At 40.1% G+C, this 17359-nt stretch overlaps 1 protein-coding gene across 1 annotated transcript in view; it reads right to left on the minus strand.

Annotated features, from left to right (window-relative positions):
* The window catches only part of TGFBR3 (transforming growth factor, beta receptor III), a 97311-nt gene extending 93825 nt beyond the window's left edge, over positions 1-3486 (minus strand). Inside the window, exon 1 of the mRNA XM_009081542.1 lies at positions 3426-3486. Within this exon, the coding sequence (XP_009079790.1) occupies positions 3426-3486 (61 nt within the window). The remainder of the gene's footprint in view (positions 1-3425) is intronic.
* Between the last annotated feature and the right edge of the window lie 13873 nt (positions 3487-17359).

The following is a 17359-nucleotide window of genomic DNA, read 5'->3' on the forward strand; positions in this document are numbered from 1 at the left end:
TAGGGCAGGATTTCAGCCGTCCTCTACGACATTTTACCGAGACACGCATCACGCACCCAACTGCACCAGTTTGCCAGCAAGGAAAATAAATATGGTTCAGCCTTTGATTTAAGCTACATTAGGACAGAATATTTTGGCTCCAAGACTACAAAGCCAGACTTGCTTATGAGGTTATCCAGGGCTGTAGCGTGTGCAGTTCTGAGGGTTTGTTTGCGTAGAGTTCCTACTGCAGGTTGCCAGACCTTAATTTAAGTCCACTTCAAAACCAGAATTCCTTCGGTCAGGCAGATAGTTTGCCAGCAGTTCTTTCCATCCTGCCTTGGACTTTCCATGAGAAGAAAAACCTCACAGTAATCAAGGATTTCTTTGCAATCTTTCTCTGTCCAATCGAAGCTATACAAACACAAGCTTACAAGAAAACTGTGTGCATGATAAAAGCAAATCAGACTCAGATAAGCATTTAGCTACACACATCCAGGCAGTATGAGGAAGTAGAGAAACTGAAAAACATTCCTTGAATATTTATATAGATCATTTCAATGCAGTTAGTGAGGTGTATTCTTTAAGCTATTAGCAAGAAAAACATGCAGTTTTGTGGCTCAGCCGTGAATATCCATCCCTCAGCATCATATCATCTAACTCTGGGGTTTTGGGGTTTTTTGAGATATACTTAACACATTAGTACCTTAAAAAGCAAGAATAGAAAGGAAAAAAAAAAAAAACGGATTCTGTCTGGAAGCTCACCTACTCCTTAGCAAGAATAGAAAGGAAAAAAACCCCAACCAGAACAGATTCTGTCCGGAAGCTCACCTACTCCTGAAAAAACAAGGATGCCGAAGATATTGTAAAGTCAGCAAAAAGTCCTATCGGTGTCAGTGTAGGACTGGCAAACAAAAGAAAGGTGTGCTTTCCTGCAGCAGCCTCACTTCTGCAGAAACAAAGAGTAAGCTGGAAAAAGGCTCAATACATAAAAACCAACACCCTAGGGAGGTGGCATGCTGCCCCTGCCTCCCCCAGCCTTCACCACAAGCACACAGCCATTTTATTTATATTTCCTAGCTTTATTTAGACTTCTAGTTTTATTTATATTAGTACATTAATGGTTCAAGACTGAAAGAGCGTGAGTTCTGTACACTGGCAAGTGAGAGCCAAGCCTGTGGTGCCCTGGTCATCACACTGCCCATGGCTCATGTCCACACGTTTCACCTACAGCCACAAACTCTCCGCATTTAAAGTATAACTTTGCATTAACAAGACTTGAAAATGTTGCAAAAGCTCTATCTAAATAATCTTCAGAGAGCTGTCCTTCCTCATTCATGATTATATCTGCCTGACACCTCCCTCCCCCCTCTTCATCCAAGTCCATCAGTTTTTTTATTTCTCTTATCTTTCTGTACTCATACTCTGTAAAGGACATTAACTAGTTGTTCTCATTAAGAATTTATTGAAAAAAATAAAAAGCATGGAAGAAAACCAAAACCCACAGGACACACACAGCCACAAACCACAATGAGAGTACTTCCTCACCTCCCCCTAACAAATTACAACCCTTTCTACTCCCCCCTTCAGCTATCTTCTTCTCATACAGATAGCATGAAATAAATAATTTGGAACTAACCCTGCTCCAAGCAGGGTGCTGGACTAGCGAGTTCCAGAGGTCCCTTCCAGCCAAAATCATTCTATGACTCTACTTATGAATAAGCATCTGATCAAATCCAAGGCTTTTTAAAGAGTTTGTTTCAAGAATAGCTGCCAGAGGAAAACACAGAACTGGTGAGTAAAACCAAAAAGACCACAACAAATATCAAGGCGGATATGCTAAGGTTTCTGAACACTTAATAACTTTCTAATAGTAGTACTGTTTGATAACACTTTTAAATTGGTGGATTTTAATTAAAGCTGGCATTAAGAGGTAAGCAAACAATCACCTCCACAGCAAAATGGAACTGCGGATGTGATCAATTAAAAAAGCTTTTATTTTCTACAATGGCACTTTCTTTTAAAGTAGATTTTCATGCATCTATAATGATTCGGATTTACACGAAGTAATGGCTCTTCTCAGCCACGACCAGCATTCATGTCCTCAGCTCCAGCCACAGACACACTCAGACACACCCTGTATTGCTCAAAGTTCATCTGTAACGAAGTTATTACAAAACGTTAGCATCACATACTGTTAGACAATTGAAGTTACTCATGTTGGATGGATGCCTTCAGGAGGTCAAACCCAGAGAAAGTCCCAAAAGGCTTGAGGGCTTGAAACAACATAGTTTTCCATGATGATGATGAAAGGAAGCCAAATTATAACACATTTAATTGCTCAGCCCTGGGTCTTCCAAAGTTGGTCATCTTTTCCACAGTGAGGACATCTCAGATTTAAGCAAGCCATCTGTCCACTGTCCACTTTTCCCACTATCTCATTTTGACTCACTGCATACCCACTTGGCCTCTTCTCCAACGACCCACACTGCAAGCTGGACACATAAGAGGCTTCCCCTTGCAACCACAGAAAGAACTTTGACAAACAAACATACTGAGAAGAATCACTTCAGCACTTGAAGAAACTGAAGTTTAAACTAGGTACTTGAACTCTACAGATCTTTCCTTTCTCTGTCACAAGTTATTGCAACATACAGTTTTAAAAATCCCTATCTAGGCCAAAAGGGGGACAGGAACGATCCCCATAAATAGCAACACATGTTCCTAACGGACAAGGCCTCCAGTAACACTGACAACTGTTATTAAAAGGTCTTTACCGCCACCATTGACAGTTACCTATAAAACAGATTAGACAACTGTCATGAATGACTGAGGTGAGGTTTATCCTGTTATGGCAGGAAGGACAGACAGACTCAGTGACCTACCACAAGCTTTTCTGGGATTTTGTCAGACATTTCTTTTTATGAAGACAAATAACTGGGACTTAATTCCAGATTACAGCCCTTGAAGGCAGCATGGAGCTGAGCTGGTACACCCTTTCAGCCCAGCTCCATAAAGAGACTGCAGCACACTGCACCCAGGGTAATAAATCCAGGCTCTTGATAGAGCCAATAGTTCATCACGCTGGCAGAGCTACCCTGCTTCCACTCCCAAAGGCTCCCATAGCAATCCTCCCCTTTAGAACACGTGCACCAGGCAATTCTCTTATCTGAAATAAATAAATCGCCAAAATAATTTTCGCTACTACTGAAGTTCTGGAATTATTTTAAGAGCGAACATAGTGCAAGAAAACACTCTTATAGGACCAGCATTCCCACATCATATATGATGCAGCTATGATCACAATAGTTTTATAGAAAATCTAGACATAAACATCAGCTTTAGCTGACCTACATTTTTCCTACATGAAAGAGTATTGTTGATCAACAATTCTGAATATGTAACAACAGTTACACTGAATGCATGATTTACATAAAACCACCTACCTGCAGCTGCAAAGCACAAAACTATCAAAGCAAACACTGAAGTCACACAACTTGAAGACATTTTTGCAAGTGTTGTATCTTCTCAAATCAACTCCCTTTGTAGCTCTTCATGTAGATTTACTTTCTTTGAAATTTGTGGTGTGCTTTGAAATCAAATCTTCCGGACTTTTAATTGCCTACAGAAAGAAGTAAAAATACATATTAATACAAATACAACTTACCGAAATGTTACCAGATATTAAAAACTATCTCTCTTGTAAGAAGAGGAACAGAATTCTTTCTTAAAGAACTACTAGAGGAGTGTATTTGATATTGCTGGATGCCCTAGGTACCAACAGCCTAGTACTCTTCCCCACGTATTTCAGTACTATTTGCAGCTGTTGCTCTTTCATATTAGACATTTTGCAAGTTATGATCTACTTGGAAGGGAAACCCCAGAGTCCTTTCTGTCAGCTCATACTGAAGTCCTGATGAAGCCTGCCAATGGTACTCACACCCTCAGACATGTTTATTTTAAATAATCAGACTTTCCCTGGGACATATAAACATTTGTTTATCTAGTTATCTGCTGCTACCTTTCTTACAGCAAGGAGAAATGTTTCACATGTGCTCTAGCTGGTCTATGGGTACCTCAAATTTAACTCATTTTTCAGATGACAAATTCTGAAAACTTTTCAATGCCACTTGACACTAAATATAAATATGAAGCTGTTCAGAATCTTTCAAGATTTTTCAAGACACAATATACCAGGCCAGTTAAATGACTTAAAAATGCTGTACAAATAAATTATGATACAGATGCTGTCTGCAAGCATTAAAAACATTGACAATTCTGACCTCAGAATACACATTGCAGATTTTTGAGGGAATGTATTTACCAGATACACAACATCCTCTTCTACCCTTTTTATTTTTTAGTCTATTCTCAGTCATCTAAATGTCCAGATTAAGACTACAGACCAAGAAGGTAAGGAACCAGAATGTTGATATTGTGTTCAGTTAAATAAAAAAATCTTACCTACTTTACTTCACTACCAGCCTTCAGGAGCAGAAGATGATAGATCATGCCTCAGCAATCTCTAACACACATTGTACAGCAATGCAAGCAATTACAAACCACCATCACAGGACTAAGTGATAGCAAAACGCTGAGTCAGGACCAAAAAATCCAAACCATGGCAACAGGAATACCATTTAAAAGGCTCTTGCTGACATTAAAATGAAATTAAGTACAAAGACTAAAGGCTTAGGTTCTGCTATACAGCATGTGCCATGCTGTGCACCATCAGAAGTCTGCACAAGATAAACCTGCACCTAGACCAGCACTGCTAGAGTTAGGAGGAGAACACCAAAACCCTGAAGCATTTCTCCATGGGTTATTTGGCAGGGACAGCAGTGCCCTGTGCATAGGGAGCTGCAGCTACCCACCCAGAAAGAGCTGTCAGTGCCCAAGGCCACAACTCCGACCTCCAACAGATCCTTCTCTGGGCACCCAGCTCCTGGAAGCTCTGACCAGTCTCAGCAGTGCCCCAGATCCCACCTACATTGGAGCAGAGTCCAGGAGTGGCACTGCAGGCTGTTGGGAGCACCCAGACACACACTTCTGCAGGACAGCAATGTATGGGGTGAGGAAGGAGCTGAGTATCTGTCACATCATGGGCTTCATGCAGTTCACTTTCAAGCACAGCATCCCATATAAGATGTGCACTTGCTTTTATTTCCTATTTGCCTTAGACACACAGTATTTCTGGTTGAAATTCTGTAACAGGCTCCCTCTGCTGTGCACCTCCTCATTGCCTCCCTTCCACTGGCTTAGAAACACTGTCTGGACTGAAGGAAGGAAACCCCAGAAGAAATGGCAATTCCAGCAATGCTACCTAGTAACGATTAATGTATGATTAGATATCCCAAACTGGAGATTCTTCTCCATCACAATTAAAATACTAGCTATTGATTTACAACCATTTAATCAACAAGGAACACAACAGAAACCAGAAAAAGAGCAACTACAGCACATACACTAAAATACTACATAAGAAAACACATGACATGACTTCGATCACTCTTCCATCAGCACAAACCTCTCGTTCTTCTGAGACATTTTTATAAGGCAGAGTTGTGCAGAAATAGGGAGCACAGGATAAAAACTGGAGAGAAAGTGATGCTGCTGAGAATCCCATTCCGTCCCGACTACCTAAGTATGTCAAAATATCAAGTTCTGATTTGACTTTGATTTGCAAAAGATGATTTTAAAAGGAGAGAGAATATATACACACTTCCACCTGCATGAGTGATCTGATTCCTACCACAACCCACTGACCAATAACACTTCCCAGGCATAACTCAGCACAGGCAGCATATGATGGAAAAGCCCTCAGCTTGTACTTGGATTCCACCAGCTCGTGAAGGGTGAATAATGAAGACTTACAAGAAAATTTAGAAGAGCTTTCTGAAGAGTGAGCTCACTTGCTTGCAGATGTGCATTCATAAGCTTAAAAAGGAGGGCAAATATCAAATAATGTGAAAAGGTGACAAACTGCCAGTTTCATGAATTCAGGATGAATGATACCCACACTGTCAGCTAAACAACTCAAGTTAAAAGGCAGATGAAACTGCTATTAATAATCCATTTAAGAATAAACCTACTAAGCAGACAATTTGAGTATTTTTGAAAATCTGATCAACTTTACCTGTGACAGTACTCAGCTACAAAGCTCCTATTAACTGACCATCTAACAGTACCAAAGAGAAACAAATAAAAAAACAGGTGAAAAAATTCAGCTGTGGTGCATGACCTACCAGATTTTGCTTCAGTATGAAACCTGCTGTCACTAAAAGAGTATGTGAAACCTACAACTAGGAAAAGCTGAGGCAGTCCACAAAAAAACAGGCAGACATTTCCTTTCAAATAAGAGAAGAAATCTGTGCAAAGGGATAAGGAACCTAAACTATTTATCCAAGAAGTAAACACAACTGCTAGTCAATTTGAGATTCAAAACAAGTTTCTGAGAGAATCATCTTTTCCTTTGGGGTATATCTGTGTGGCTATTTTTGTAACTGAGGTCACGAAAGAGCACGTTAAAAGTATAACTAAAAAATCCCAGTGAGGAAGAGGAAGAGAAAAGGACACAAGAGCTTTGGTTTTACTAAATATAGTGCTGACATGCCAAAGCTTTATACTACTACAAGCTGCAAGGAAGGCTGGCAGAAGAGGGCATCTGCTGCCAGAGCCACTGAAGACTAAGATGCTCAGTGTGCTGAGGTCATTTTCACTGAAGTTTGCTGTTGTAAAGGCCACTAGTCCTGGTAAAGCAAAGGTCTAAAAAGCTCACAAAGAGGCTGTTTCATTGAGAAATATCAGTTTGCAGATGCAATCAGGAATGAGTGCTGCTGGGAAAATCAAGAAGAATCTTATTAGTACTAGATTTTATTAGGTTTGGAAGAAGACTGGGGGAATGGAACAGGGAAAACACATTTTGAAGTACATGAAGGCAAGGAAAGGAGAAAATGTGAGGTTTTAATTTGTTTTAAACTAGGAGCCTCTGATGTCCATGAGAATTTTGATGCATAAAGCTTAGCTAGAAACCAGTGAAAAGTATGATGGTTTTGGAGGACACCAAGACATGCTGACTAGAAGGACAGATCTCATTGCTATACTAAGCTAAAGGACAACAAATGCTCCTTACCTCAGTGGTATTTAAAGGAATCTGCATTTGTTAGTGCCAGCAGCAGCAAGCACAAACACAAATCACTTGAGTACACTGCTGTTATCTCTCTGCCTTTCACTAACTGATTTTCTTTGCAAAAATCTGCTAATCATCTTCCTCAGAACCCCAGTCTTCTGTGGATTGTTTTAAAGCTATCCTTTGACCTGAGAAGTCACCATTAATACTACATGACCAAAGAATTTGCAAGTTAGAAGCATGTTGCTTACTCTTAAAAATACACCTTTCCCTAAGGACTTCCCAGCCCTCACTGACTGGCACTCCCAGGCCTTAAGGCTCTGTGGTCTATGGATGACTTGTTGCTAAGAAATCCCATTCTGCATTCTTCTGCCACCAGCAGAAGTGTCTTCACCCCTAAGCCTGCCTGCTGCACTCCAAAAAGGGGATGTGACTCTGCTCTACAGTCCTTGAAGAACTGCAAATGAAAATGATCAAGTGTACACCCTAGGGTTAAGCTCCATCTTCAGGACATTAGACCATCTTTCTACTTACCCTCTTTCTGTACTTCAAGCCAAGTATCTATCACGTACTATTCTTCTTGAAATCAGCAATCTCCTCAGCTTCCATTTTTACCCACTTTTCTTCTCTTGGTGAATTTATTTTTGCTTCCTTTTTCAAAGCTTCCCTGCACAGTCCAACCTAGAAATACATATGCCTGCAGGTGGCCAGAGTCACAGATTTTGGGGTGTTTCTGTTTCCTATTATAGGCTTCTATAGCATAGGAATGTGCTACATTTATTGCTGAATTATTGTTTTCTTTTCCCCTTTTACTTCTGTTCCCTTAAGTCTTTCCCCGTCTGTTTCATTAATCATTACCTACCTTTCCCATACAAGTTCTTTCCTTGCCTTAACTCTATCCTCCTTGTTGTCTAACCTCTTCCTTTACTGCCTGAAGAATAACTTCCACTTCCTCTCCTCTTATCAGCATGGACTCTGGTAATTCCCTCATCTTTCCATGCATGCTGCCAGAGGTTGCACAGCTCTCTACAACATTGCTAACAAACATTCCTCTACCAAAGCAAGCCAAAAATCATTCCCCTCTAAGTCACATCACAAGTCCCAACAAAGTGAATGGGATACTTGAGTGAAGCAAGCAGAATCTGTCCCTTTGTGTTATTTTGCCATAGCAACGTGAACCCAAGTTTCTAGGCCATCCAAGGCAGCCTTCACAGCCAAAGCTTTTTCACTTTTTGTTTGCTTGTTTTATGCATGGCAACCATTTAACTTACTTAACCAGTTTTTCTCTCATTTGTTCACGCTGGTTCCCTATGTGAATGCAATGAATATACGCATTCCATGCCTAAGTAAAAAAGGCAATCCTGTGTAGTCAAGTACACACAAGCTCAAGAAAAAAAACCCATACAAATGGTTAACTATACAAGCAGTTCTATGAACCTTGGGATAGACAAGTTTTTGAAAGAGTTTATTTATAACCCTAGTCCCATTAAATATGTATTTTTGCAGATTTCTTTTTTATTAGATGACATTTATGCTCTGTCAATTCAGCATGATTTGCACGCGTACAGGTCAGAGCGCTGACTAATAGGATTAGCAAATATTCATGTGGAATTGAAAATTTGTATGTATCTTGTTTAAGGTCTGTGTCCAAGGCACATACAAGAAGCACCACCATTCAGAACTCAGAACAGTAACTTATTCATAAACTATTAAGGGGAGAGATTCTGGTTTAGAAACAACAAAGTGATTTCGTTTTCAGGGAATACATGAATAGCAATAAAACTAAAAATCCTGACATATCAAAAGCCCAGGGAAAAAGTAACTCTGATGTTCTGCAGTTCACATGCTGCTGTGCTTGTAATGGGACATTTCAACAAGTCACAGTTAAAGGCTATGGGAACTGGATAAGTGCCAAGGGAAGATGTTTTATGCCATTTAGCAATTGTGCCCCTCTATTCCATGTGACTTTTGTTTCAACATTTTGTTTATTTATTTTCTCATTAATGCATTACAATGTAGCCTGCCAAATTACAGCAAGCCACAAAATATACACAAATGAGTCCATAAAATGGGCAAAACCATTCCACCTTTTTAGTAATGGTTTAATGAGGTTGGTGTTCTTACCTGGGATGTATTTTGCCCACAATTGGCATGAAGCTCTGGTTTGGACGAGGTCTCTATCCTCACTATCATTTCATAACCAACTTTCCCTTCAGCTTCACTATACATTTTTTTAATCACCTGACTTTATTGCTGTGAGTTTAGATTAAAAAAAAAAAGTCATGACACCAGACACTGGAAGTTTCAGCTGGATAATCATTCCACAATATAGCAGAAAAGAGACCGTTTACAGACACAGGCTAAAAATCCTTCTATGTTCTCAGGACTTCCCTTCCCCCAAGCACAGGGAGGTATGCAGCTGAATCTTCATAGGCTGAGGGGCAAGGTTTTGCTTACCAAGTGTAAACAAGAGAATTGGCTCTTAAAGGATCAGGATGTAGGAGGGTTTCAATAGGTGGAAGGGAAGGAAGTGCATTCAGGAGTCTTTTAGTGGAAGGAGTACACAAGACTCTTCCACAAGGAGGAGACTGGAACAGATTGCTTTTTGACTGTGGGAGAAATTCCTAGAGATTACTGAACCTCTACAGAAGAGAGCACAGATGGCAATTAACATTGCCTACCTGGACTTAAGCAAAGCACTTGACACTGTCCCACACGACATCCTTGTCCCTAAATTGGAGAGACATGCATTTGATGGGTGGACCACTTGGTGGGTAAAGAACTGGCTGGACAGTTGCACACAGAGTTGTGGTCAGCGGCTCCATATTGTGGTCCACATGGAGGCCAGTGATGAGCGGTGTCCTTCAGGGGTCAGTGCTGGGGCCAACACTGTTCAACATCTTTGTTGGTAACATGGACAGTGCAATCCAGTGCACCCTCAGCAAATTCACTGATGGCATCAAGCTGTGTGATGCAGTCGACATGCTGGAGGGAAGGGATGCCATCCAGAGACACCCTGACAAGCTTGAGGGGTGGGCTGATGCCAGCCTCATGAAGTTCAACAAAGCAAAGTGCAAGGTCGTACATCTGGGTCATGGAAATCCCAGGCACACCTGCAGTTTGGGTGGGGGAGTAACTGAAAGCAGCACTTTAAGGCCCACTCCAACCCTTTAACAATCTATGAATCCATGAAGACAGAGTTCAACAAGATCAACACCTTACACATAACTTGAGTACTAAATAAGTACTTATCTACTTTAACATAGAGCTCTCAGGCACATCCTACATCAGAACACCTCTAAAGGGAGTGAAGAAAACAAGATGATGGGATGCTGTACAGTTCTTACACTATAATGGCTCAAGCAATCTGCAGTCTAGTACCAGCTTCAGCCACGTATTTTACGTGCAACTCATAGGCACTCTATTCTTTCACAAGCAAAAAAAGTCATAACAGGACTTCGAAATGGCCACAGCAACACACCCATAACACCTATCTAGAAAGGCAACACTACTTAAGGCATTTTGCTTCCATGTTCTAGACAGATGGATGAAATCTCACTGCTCTTACCAGGGAATACCAGTGGCACAATTACATGCCATGATGCTGACACACATTCACATAGCAGAAAGAAGAAAAAAGCAGGTATTTCTAGGACTGTATGTACATAAACACACAGCAAGCCAAGAAATCTTAAATGCACATTTAAATAAAACTCAGGCTCCCAATTAACCACTAATATCTCATCATACCTAACAGTAACCAGGCTCATGGTTTTTAAGTGGGACTTGTTGCTTCTGAAAAGTTTACCCTAAAACAGAAATATGCACTAGTAATAGGAATCTGCAGGCTGAGCAAGAGCACCATAAATTGCATGAAAATATCTCTACCACCTCTCCTCCTCATATTTATATTTCTCTGGACTAACTACTGGCATTTTTATGGTTTCTAATTGGAAACAGAATAGGCTTCTTGGCACTTGACTATCTTATTCTTCACAAACACAGTAGCAGCCAACAACCTCACACAAATTTCATTTATCTGAAGTTTTACTTGGCTCAGTTTCTAATTGCACACCTAAACTAAACAGATAACAGTTCTAATGTACCTATCAAGGTAGATACAACCCTAGGGAAGGCATGTCTCTGTGGAAATGAAGCCACAGCAGGATGGAAAGTTACCAACAGCTCAGCAAGGTTTCTTCCACTCAGGGTGAAAGATTTCAGCAAATTATTCTGTCAATGAATGCTTGACCCTGTTATTTTTTCACAACTAAACTGCAAAACCCTAGAAGTGCATCTCGAAATATTCTAACTGGAACCTTCCTACCAGGAAAAAAAAGTCTTAAATCAATCTCTGGTGGATTTAAAATTTTGAAATGACCTCTACACATTTAGAAAAGTAGCTTTGAAACCATGACCTATAAATACCCAAAATTGTCTGGGTTAGTTGCAAGAAACCCACAAAGAGCAATGATGAAATGCAAGACTATAGCACTAAGCATAAAATCACTCTACAAGGATCCAACTCTCTTTGGGAAGAGAAAAACAAACAAAAAAAAGGTGGTGAGCAAATAAGTGAACAGGACTGAATATCAGCATTTCCCATTTCAGGGGAATTGAACAAGGTGATACAAACCATCCCTGCCCACTGCCACGGGCCATAAGATACTACAAGATGTAAATTAACAGGTTAAAATATTAACTGCTAAGTACTTCAAAGTTTACTGCATGCATTATCAAAACCACATTTAAGAAAAACAAACAAACAGAACAACAACAAAAGAAGTATATAATGAATATTGGTCTCTAGAATAAGGTATACTCTAAAGGGCAGGAAGATTAACAGATTATTTCTTCAGGTTGCTAAACAAGAATGCAAGATAAACATATTTATCCAAAGTTAGCTGTTAGCCACTAAACCTTCAGATAGGAAACTTCTCCCACACAAATAGGGAAAACCTTAAAGTGCCACACAGTTAAAAGAATGAGTCAAAAGGAGTTTCCCTTTGTGTAGGGGTAATCTACCCTCTCCCTAACTGTCTGTCAAATAACTGGTGTAATTCAATTTGTTGGGCAGAAAAACACTTTCAGGTTGTGTAAACCTTTTTCATACAGATTATTATTTATAAGCACTTTGATGGGGATTTGTTTCAGTCAAGGTATGCATCACTAGTGTGTTCCACTCACAATGGAGATACACTCCCATAAAATTTTTACCATTCAGAACTTCCTTTAGTCATTTTACATTTAATGTATAAATGAAGGCTGTAAAAAGCTTTGAACCCAACTATAGGGAGAGGGAAAATCACAATAAATTCCTATATTCCTATAAATAATTTGTAAATCTTGTATGCCAGAAGGAAATCACTACACCTCATCACTGGAGTGAACCAAAGCCCAGGATGTGGTTCACTAAATTCAGTCTTGCACTGTGAGGGTGGTGAGACACTGGCACAGGCTGCCCAGGGAGGTAGTGGATGCCCTGCCCTTGGAGGTGTTCAAGGGCAGGTTGGATGGAGCTTTGAACAACCTGATCTAGTGAGGAGATGTCCCTGCCCAGGGCCGGGGGGTGTGGGACTAGGTGACCTGTAAGATCCATTCCAACCCCTAAAATTCTATAATTCTATGATCTACAAGCATTCAGAAACACTGACCACTTCAAATGCTGGAGGGAAGAACAAACCCATCACAGAACACAAGCTGTACATACTGGAGGAGTCACTTGGTCCATTAATGCAACAGCCTTAATACAAGAAAAGGCCCATCTCAAATACCCCACAACAGCTGTTTTGCAATTCAAAACAGAATTTTGCTTTACTCAAATCATTGCCAAAAACAACGTATTGCATCGGTGATAAAATACTACCATAGTTCTTAATCACACTGAGCCAAGTGCAGCTACACTCTTACAAATTACTTGAATAAATCCAAAAGAAAAGAGGACATATTGGCCTTCAATGCACCTCTAGCTTCCTGGCAAACAAATACATGCATTCAGCAGATCTGTACTATACAGTACACTCATTGGATACTTGGGGATTTTTTTATTGTGCCTGATTCACACAATAAACCTCACTGATTTCCAACAGAAAAGGCCTGTGTTTACAAAGGAAATCAGAGAATAAGTGAATTGCAGCTCTTCAGAATCATTAACATCACCCTATGTATCACAGCTCCTCTTCCCTTCTGTGTAGAAAACCAACCTATACACAATAGCTCTATAATTAACCTGTTTCAGACCCATGACCTCTAGATAAACTATTCTCCTGTAACCTAAAGAGGTTGCTTGCAAGGTCACAACAGAACCTATTTAAAAGATGGGCCCTTTCCAGCTGACTCCCAGAATTTTACAATGTGTTGCAACGGGAAAGAAAGAAAAAAAAAATCTGAACTTGGCTAACTAGTATATTGAAATCAGACTATTTCAGTGCTAAACATCATGGAAATAAATTGGTTAACAATAAACAGGTATAGCTCATTTTAAAGTACTATTCATAGAATGAATGTGAAATAATTTTCACATTTGTCTCAAAAAAGTAATTGATTTCATCATAAACATATTTCCCCAGACACATATTAGTAAGCAGTACAACTCAACAATGTTACACTTACAATGCAGCATATAAAATATTTTCTGTTGAATCTGACAAATCTGACTACTTAGATACTAAAGGTCATAAGTTGTTTTTTAAAAAAAAAATCTACTTTGTGATACTGGAAATAAAAATATGGGATATACACTAAGTGGCAGCTTTAAAGTCCCTCCTTCAGTGATTTTCAGAGATGTGCAAATCTGTTTTATTTTGGCTACCACAGAGTTAATTGTTGCTGTAATAGCACAAGAAATGCTAAATGCTCCATTGGATGACTGCCAGTACATAAAAATGTGAATCCACAGTTATGGATAAAGCAATTCCAATTGCACTACTTCTTTGCTAGTACACTTTTATGGCAAAACATGCTTCTATTCATGAAGTGGGTACAAACTAGCATACAGCTGTTAATCACCACAAATATTACCGCTGTAGAAGTAATGCCTATTTATAATACACAAGTATTTAGTGGAACTAGATCAAAAGTAATGTGATTGCAAATATCTTTGCAATCTCGATCCCACAGAGTATTTTCTGAAATCCACATAAATTGCCCAAGACTTGGTAACTCTTGTCTTAAATGTTAACAGAATATGACTGGAGATATGAAACAGAAGAACTGCATGGCTTCAGCACTGTTTTCAAATAATATTAAACCAGAAATCTCACTTCAACTTTACAAATTGCACACTTCAGCATCTCTGAGAACCATCCATGGAGAAAGCTTTGTGATTCCATGAAAATAACGGAAGAGGGAGATGGAATTTCACACACTTTTTGTACCTTCAGTAGCTGGCAACATCACATAGTGCTCTTAGAGAAGAATGCACAGCCATTGGAATACACATATATCTGGTCACTGAAACCATGGGAGTAAAATCCATACTCATTTCATACTTTGATATGCAGTCAGTGCCATTCCAGAACCAGCAGAGCTTATATCTCTCCCTTTAAACCTGACCTGGGACTGCTAATTTTGGCTGAACTATGTTTTGTCCTCACTTGCTCTAACACCTAGTGCTAGGAGAATACACAATTGCTACCACTAACAAGCAGCAAACTGGCTACTCCCTGGCAAATGCTCCCTGGCATGTTTTTATCCCACCATCAGTGAAAGATGGCTTAACCCCAAGTATAAGCAGCAATCTAGCTTACATTTATGGCAGGCTAAGGACCCATTCCCCAGCTCTTACTGGGGAAGAGATGACACGCAGAAAACTCCCACTCTTCACCCAGCATTCAACCACCTCTTTGTGCAGCCATACCTTAAGTATTTGCCATTTGGCCACATCACACTTCACAGACCATAAAGCAATATGGATTGATCAAAGTCATCCACATAACCTTGTCTGGCAACAGCCTTTACATTTAAGACTCCTGGTACAACAGACTTAATCAGTAATTACCCCAAAAAGGAAAATCATTATTGATCTGTGCTGGGAGCACCAGTTGCCTTTACAAAAATAAGCTACTAATAACTTCTTAAAACCTAAGAGAACATCCAAAAAGTATTTTCTCTTATGGAAACCTTAAGTACTAGAAATAGTTTCTTGTGAGAATACAACTTCCTTGCAATTCAGTGTTAGCTCTCAAGATGTCCATAAACAATCATAAATATGATATAGCAATTGCTTTCCTACTCAAATATTTTGTCTAGTTTGTTATCTAAAACTTTACAGGATTACTCAAAATATCATTTCTTGCGATTAATTAATTCACTTCAAACATCTTCAAAGAGCAATTTCACTCAAATAAACTTCTAATATTTTTGCAAGTTCAGCTATGGCTAATATGACAAAAATTCCATTCAGAAGAGTGGGAGACATGCCTGCTAGAGGAAATTAATAACTGAGAACTCAAAAATAATGTGGCTATACCAATGGAGGGGAAGGGAGGACAGCATCCAAGTAAATTAACATTCACCTTCTAAAGAAATACTAGCAAAACTAGACGTCCAAAGATTTAACAAATTGCAACAGTCGTAGGAAGAGAGATTTTATAGACAGAAAGTTTTGTGTTCCCCCTGCTGGTTTAGCAATTGACTTCAAAACACTATTCCTGAGGTAGGCAACAAGATGCCAAGGTATAAAAAGAGGTTTTGCACACCAGAACAAAAACTGAAGCTTACAGTGAATATAATTTACATGCTCTGACTAGATGAGGCTCTGGACACACAAAACGTGCATTAGAATCAGCAAACAAACAAGATCTCCCCAGAGACAAAGCGTGGCAGGAGAGAAAAATTTGAAGTGTCACTTTAAACTAGGTTGGACTGCAGCAAACAATTGGGGGAAGCAAGTTCCAGAGTAAAGGACTCTTCACTGAAGGAAGCCAATGACCTGCCCCCCCAACACTCGTCCCTCCCTTCCTCCCCCAGCTGAGCACCAGCTGCAGCTGTTGGTGTCAGCCCAGGTTTGCATCCTAAGAGCAGTTCCTGCTCAGCTGGAACTCAAGCCCTGTAAGATTTCATGGGTTAAACTGGAGCTCTTCAAATGAACAAGCATCTTCCATTAACGTTTTACTAACACTCCTGTAGACATACTCTGACAGGACGCCTGTGCTAATCAAAACCCAGCTACCAACTCATGTTGTGCCTGGCATTCACAGAAAAAACATGGACTGTAAGGGAAATAAAGTAATCTTAGCAAGAAGCAATAAACAAAGAGATGCTGTCTTAGGAAGATGTTTCATTTGCATGTGTAGTTTCCAAGTCTTCCACATATAAGACTACAATAGCAAAAGTCCTCCAGGTCACCGTGAGACAAACCTAATTGTTTCCACAATTAGTCAGCAGGCAGGTCTCTCACTTTGGGTTTTCTCCCTAAAGTGGGTCTAACATCAGCCTGTTTGGCCTCTTGAAGAAAAAGTAAATAAAAACTTAGTTTGGCATGAATACAGACCCAAGCAGAAAAACTTTTTCTTAGAACAAAACCACGGCACTTGTTTATCCAAGTGCCTCTCCAACAGCCTACACAACCTAAGAGGAGAGCCCGGTAAAAACTGAAGTGTGCTGATGATTATACATTACATTTAAGAGTACATAACGGCAAATAAATTATAACAGCTACAGCCTAATGGAACTGAGAGAAGTAGATTCACATCTGGGCACATTCACAGCAAGGGGAAAAGGCAGCTATGCATCAAGCAAGTCCTTCTGAACAGGACAAGAAGTATCACCTCCCACACCGTTTAATGTGACAGTGACTTTGGAATTACAAGTGAAGTACATAACGGCAAATAAATTATAACAGCTACAGCCTAATGGAACTGAGAGAAGTAGATTCACATCTGGGCACATTCACAGCAAGGGGAAAAGGCAGCTATGCATCAAGCAAGTCCTTCTGAACAGGACAAGAAGTATCACCTCCCACACCGTTTAATGTGACAGTGACTTTGGAATTACAAGTGAACCTGAAAGTGGGAAAGTTCATACTGAAAAAGCAACTTCATTTACATCGACCTTCACTGGCACGTTCTTGCTATTACTCGGAGAGAGACACTCCGAAAGGTGCAGCGAACCAACTCCAGCACATCCCCTGCAAAGCACTCGGCAGCAAATCCCACCGGCCAACAGCCCCTCAGCGGAGCAGCAACCGGGACGCGATGTCGGGGTCGGTGCTGTTCGCGCTCGGCCCGTGCCCAGCGGAGCTCGCGGCTC

The sequence above is a fragment of the Acanthisitta chloris genome, unplaced genomic scaffold, assembly GCF_000695815.1.
Source record: "Acanthisitta chloris isolate BGI_N310 unplaced genomic scaffold, ASM69581v1 scaffold8169, whole genome shotgun sequence".
In the NCBI taxonomy this organism is placed as follows: Eukaryota; Metazoa; Chordata; class Aves; order Passeriformes; family Acanthisittidae; genus Acanthisitta; species Acanthisitta chloris.